This window comes from Penaeus chinensis, chromosome 12, assembly GCF_019202785.1.
Source record: "Penaeus chinensis breed Huanghai No. 1 chromosome 12, ASM1920278v2, whole genome shotgun sequence".
Taxonomy (NCBI): domain Eukaryota; kingdom Metazoa; phylum Arthropoda; class Malacostraca; order Decapoda; family Penaeidae; genus Penaeus; species Penaeus chinensis.
In genome coordinates this window covers 40370377-40375376 of record NC_061830.1, presented here as the reverse complement: position 1 = coordinate 40375376, position 5000 = coordinate 40370377, and the positions used below count along the sequence as shown (strand labels likewise).

The 5000-nt window shown below is 35.9% G+C and overlaps 1 protein-coding gene across 1 annotated transcript in view; it reads left to right on the top strand.

The window, feature by feature from the left end:
* The first annotated feature begins 2126 nt into the window (after nucleotides 1-2126).
* The window catches only part of LOC125031320 (U6 snRNA-associated Sm-like protein LSm5), an 11764-nt gene continuing 8890 nt past the window's right edge, over nucleotides 2127-5000 (top strand). The window contains exon 1 of the mRNA XM_047622006.1: nucleotides 2127-2180. Within this exon, the coding sequence (XP_047477962.1) occupies nucleotides 2144-2180 (37 nt within the window). The 5' untranslated portion in view covers nucleotides 2127-2143. The remainder of the gene's footprint in view (nucleotides 2181-5000) is intronic.

Genomic DNA, 5000 nt, shown 5'->3' with positions numbered 1-5000 from the left:
CTTCAGTGTATATCAGAGCAAATATGAAATGTATGTAGGTTATTCCAAAGACAGAATTACCATCTTAATCTTGTAATTCACTAATCATATCTTATCACCATTTGTATTCCGCATTCTTCGTTAACACCCAAATCTAACACTGGCCTCTTTTTGTCCTGACTACATACTGAATATAGTATTTGCTATTACTCCTGTTTTTTTTGTGGATTCTACCAATGCACAATTCTTACTTTTTAAAAATTACTTCCTTTTACAAGTATGGTCTATACTTATAGTGTTGGTGACGATTTTCATTGGGAAAATGAAATACTTTTCTTTAAGGAGAAAAGCAAAGAAAATCTGTTAAAGTATGGGATGAGACGATTTGTGAATGCATAAGGTAACTTTTAAATTATAAAGTATAAAAACTCTAAGACCGTAGATTGGCATTTAAGTTTTAATTTTCTCAGTTTTCTTTTGTTACTACTCAAGATGGTAAGCAAGGGTTAGGCTTATCTCATTAGAAATGGCATGCCTATTGCAGAGGTTGAAATGGTCATTAATGGTAATATTTAAATATATTCCCAGTTTCTTGCTTATTAAAGTGACTTTCAAACTTTACAGACAGATATATAAAGATGGTAGACAGATACAGGTATAGATCTATTGAAACATGATAATAGAATGACTCATAAGAATTTGAAAAGAAATGACTTTAACTACACATGCAAGGAAAGGTATGGTTATCACACATTACTCAAGTAAATGTTTAATCCATCCAAAAGACACAGATGTCATTTTTTGTTTTCTAGTATTCGAGAAGACCCTCACTTTCTAGTATAAATAGAATATACTGTAATGGATCGAGCAATAAGACAAGACAGTGGTAGCAATATTTAAAGAATACTACTTTACATTGCAACTAAAATAAGGCTCTCTGTTTTATAAGATAATCTGGTTAAATAAAGGAAACAGTGTAGTAAGATATGAAAAGATGCAAGACCAATGTCCTGTAGTCGCATTCCTATTAAATAGGAGGAGGTAAATGTCTCCATTAGGAGGGGTATGATACATTCACTAGGTGAAGGTTTAGGTGTATGATAAGGTTAAATTCTGATAGGGCAGATGCAGATGGAGTAAGGAGGGTTTAGTCAGTGGGGACGTAATCCCAATTATAATAATAATTATCCCAAATGACAAGAGAGTTCATTTACAACAGGTTTGCCTTGCTGACACTCCGTTCTGAATAAAGCTCTAGGATCAATAGATTTACTGATGTCAGGTTATGACAAGGTAATAAATAACTCATACGAAATCACATTTCAAAGCGCTGGTCACGTTGCCGGTCAAATATCCACAAACCGAAACGAAATACCGTCACGAGAGGACATCCATAGGCGATCCGACAGGAGCTGTACCTTTCTTGCCCCAAATATAACCCGTGACAACCTTCCTACCGTGGACACAGCTCTTTCCCCTACATCTCCCGAGAATAACAACACCGCTCATCCCGTGTTGCAGGGAGTTGCAAAGCCCAATTACAAAGACCACGCCTACACGACCACCAGAGTCGAGTAAAAATCCAGAGCCCAACAAAGACTCGCTCATTTCTCTCTACAAAACAAACTCAGGATCCGTACTTACCACTCTTGAACACCTCGGGAGTGTCCGGATCCGAAGAGTCGTCGCTAAAATGCTCCATGATGACGCCTTCCGCATAAAATTCGCCGTTAAATCGAGGAATTACATCTTGCCTCCCAAAATTCGATCACAAAAACAAAACGCCATGACAGATGCCGACGTGGGGGTGACATCTTCCGGATTTTGTGTTTTGATTTTTGTTTTCGTGTTTTTTTCATTTGTGATGGTGTCCGTGTGGTTTGAATTTGAGTACGATGAATTAAATTTTCGTTTCTATATCTTTCCTTTTGATTTCCCCTCTAAGTTTGGTGAAAACGTCATATATTACATAATAAAACACGGATCATTACTTTTGAAAAAAAACAAGTATTTCAACCCAAAACAGCACAGAACTGATAGAATTCACTCAACAAATACGAATTAGCCATAACAGTCTAGACACATCCGCAAAATGGGTCACATAAGCAAAAAAAACGATTTGTTTACACACATTTCGAAGGTGCACCCTCTAACCTCAGGCGTCATGGCTGCTTCAAATCCGTCAACACTTCTTCCGCTCGGTAAATATTCAGAGATTCGCTCATTTTAAGCGTACATTTTACATGCCTTTATTTTATGAAGAGGCTTTGATATCTAGGGAGTATATTGCGCTATTGTAGCTATATCAAACTTATTGTTATTTATAGAATCGGAGGATTTTGTCTCGTCTCGTGTAGTCTTCGGCTCAGTTTGGAACGTGAATCCAGGTTTTGTTGTCATTTCCTTTTCTTGTTCTTGAAAGGCTGTCATATACCTAGCCCGAATGACCGATGGATGGGCACGTCACTGAAACATCACTAATAGAAATTCACTCTATTTTATTGATTATTATATGATCCGACATTATGCAATTCCGTGGGGATTAAGAATACGTAGAAATGCTTGCAATTTTACGCCAACACCCTATAGATTCAGAGCTTTCAGAGCCAAGGTAGTCCCGTTCTAGTGGTACCGGGTCGTTTGGTCTGAATTGTGAATCATCCAACCTACTAACGAATGAGAATATCTAGTTGCAGGTCTGGTTGCAATATCAAGTGGTCTTTGTGGTCTCCATTCCTGACGCAGGGCAACAAACCTTGCAATAGTTTTGCATGTAAGTTCTGACAAGATAATGCTTGTGAATGTCTGTCAATTTATTTTCACATAAGGATTTGTTTCAAGTTCTCTTATCATGATGTGTATATACTGGAGGTTTGCTTACCCTTGTCAGAGCATCAACAGGTGTGGAGACCTTGTGATTACTTTATATCCTGCCATCCTAATTGTTGCTAATATCATTACTATAATTGTTATTTACAGAAGGATATCATGTATTTGAGCAGTATACAATAAGTGAAACTAAAAATATTAAAGTTTTTAAGGAAATATGGAGAAAATTGAATAGTAATTATATACATGAAACACTTCTATTATCATGACTGCCATAATTTGAAACTCACTGGCTTTCATGAAACCACAGTTTAGTTAATCTTATATTGAAGCTGATATTTTTGTAGAGAACAAATAGTTGCAGTTGTTAGTGCAAGAAATAATCTGCAGACACAAATGTTAATGCCAAAATAAAGCTTTGTTGAATAAATTTTTTGAAGTTGGGGAATTAGTCTCTGGTAAGTGCATCTTTATTGTAATGAATCAACCACAGTTTGGTCCCCAGTAAGGAGAGATATAAGGGATTTATTCTCCAGAAATACATAAGTATATACAGTTGTGATAAATAGGCAAGTTATCATTGTAAGCCCTTTCACCAAAAAAAGAAAAAATAAGTGTGTGTGTGTTTGTATGTAATTCTTTATGTACAGGTGCACTTGCCAGAGTTCCCAACTCCACTTCACAAAATATTTGCAACAATCTAAGTTGCCGTGACTGGGCATGCCTTTCGGGCACAGTCTGAGGGGGAGGGATGATGGGTGGCTCTGCCCCCCAACAATCCCTGGAAAATATTGTCTTCACCTCGTGTGCAAGGCAAGATAAAGCTGAAACTCGGAAGCACCAAGTAGACTCGGGCTGTGAGTGGCACATTTTGCTATCTTTTTCTTTTATTTGTGGTGTTACTGTTTGTGTCTACAGATTATTTCTTGTACCAATGATTGCAACTACTTGTGCTCTGCAAGAATATCATCTTCAGTTTGCCCTAGCTTAATGCATCTATATATCAATCATATGTATAACAATAATCACATCTCTCTCTCTCTCTCTCTCTGTTTAATATTTTATTATCTGAATACAGTCAAAACCTACAAACAACTGACACAGGTTTTTGCACAGCATGGTCTTGACGGATTAGGTTATTGTTTTTATACCTGCTGTAAAAAAAAAATGCATTTCCCAATACCTGGTAAATAGATATAAAGTATTGTTTCAAAAGTATTGTTTCAAGATTCTGTGTCTCCCCTTTGCAATATTATCAGAACTTGCGCACTTCCAATCATGGCTCACAGATAGTACTTTCCACACTTGTTTAGTATGACTAATGCAAGAGCCCCTTCCTAAATGCCCTCTGAGTCTAATCCCTGTCCAAGAGCTTTGTACACCTGTGGCGAGTCTTTCCTGTCACACCAGCCTTCAGCCAAAATTTTCAGTCCAACATTTTCCTACCACCCTGACCCTCAGTTAATTTTTTTCATGACAACATATTCATGTCATCTGATCCTCAGCCAATTTTTTTCATAATGCGACTGTCGCATCACCCATATCGAAGGGCTTAATATCATTAATGTTGAATCAGGTATAAAAGTCCTAAAGTTCTAAAATTATATGCATAAGATTTTGTAATTTGGTTTTGAGATTTTGTGTTCTGATTACTTTTTTTTTTTTTTTTTTTTTTTATATAAGTAAGACTTCTCCGTAAAGTATTATAACAAGGATAGACCAAAAAGTTATGAAATTATTAGTTAGATATAATCAAAAGATGTCTTTTCCTGGCCTCATTCAATTCCTTGTTTAATAATAAATTGCTAGAGAGGGCTGCAAACCCAATGAATAATGGTCATGGTGACAAAATGTAGGTTGAGTATTTGAAAGGTTTAACAGCATTTTGATATTGAGTTTGAAACAACTGTATCATTAGTTAAAAGGTCTTTTCAAAGTCGCCAATGTTAAACCAATATTAAACAGTTATATCCAGTTATGTTACAAAAGCTATCACTATTACATGTTGTTACTTTTATATTATTAACTACTTCAACTTTGATGTAATTGTTTTGTTGATTTTGAGAATACATTATGCATGATTATGTAATTATTTTGATATGACATTATGTGGTAGTTGATAACTAGAAAGAATAGCACACTAATTATGGACTTGAGGATTCTTAGCTTAGACTTGATATCTTGCTTGGCAA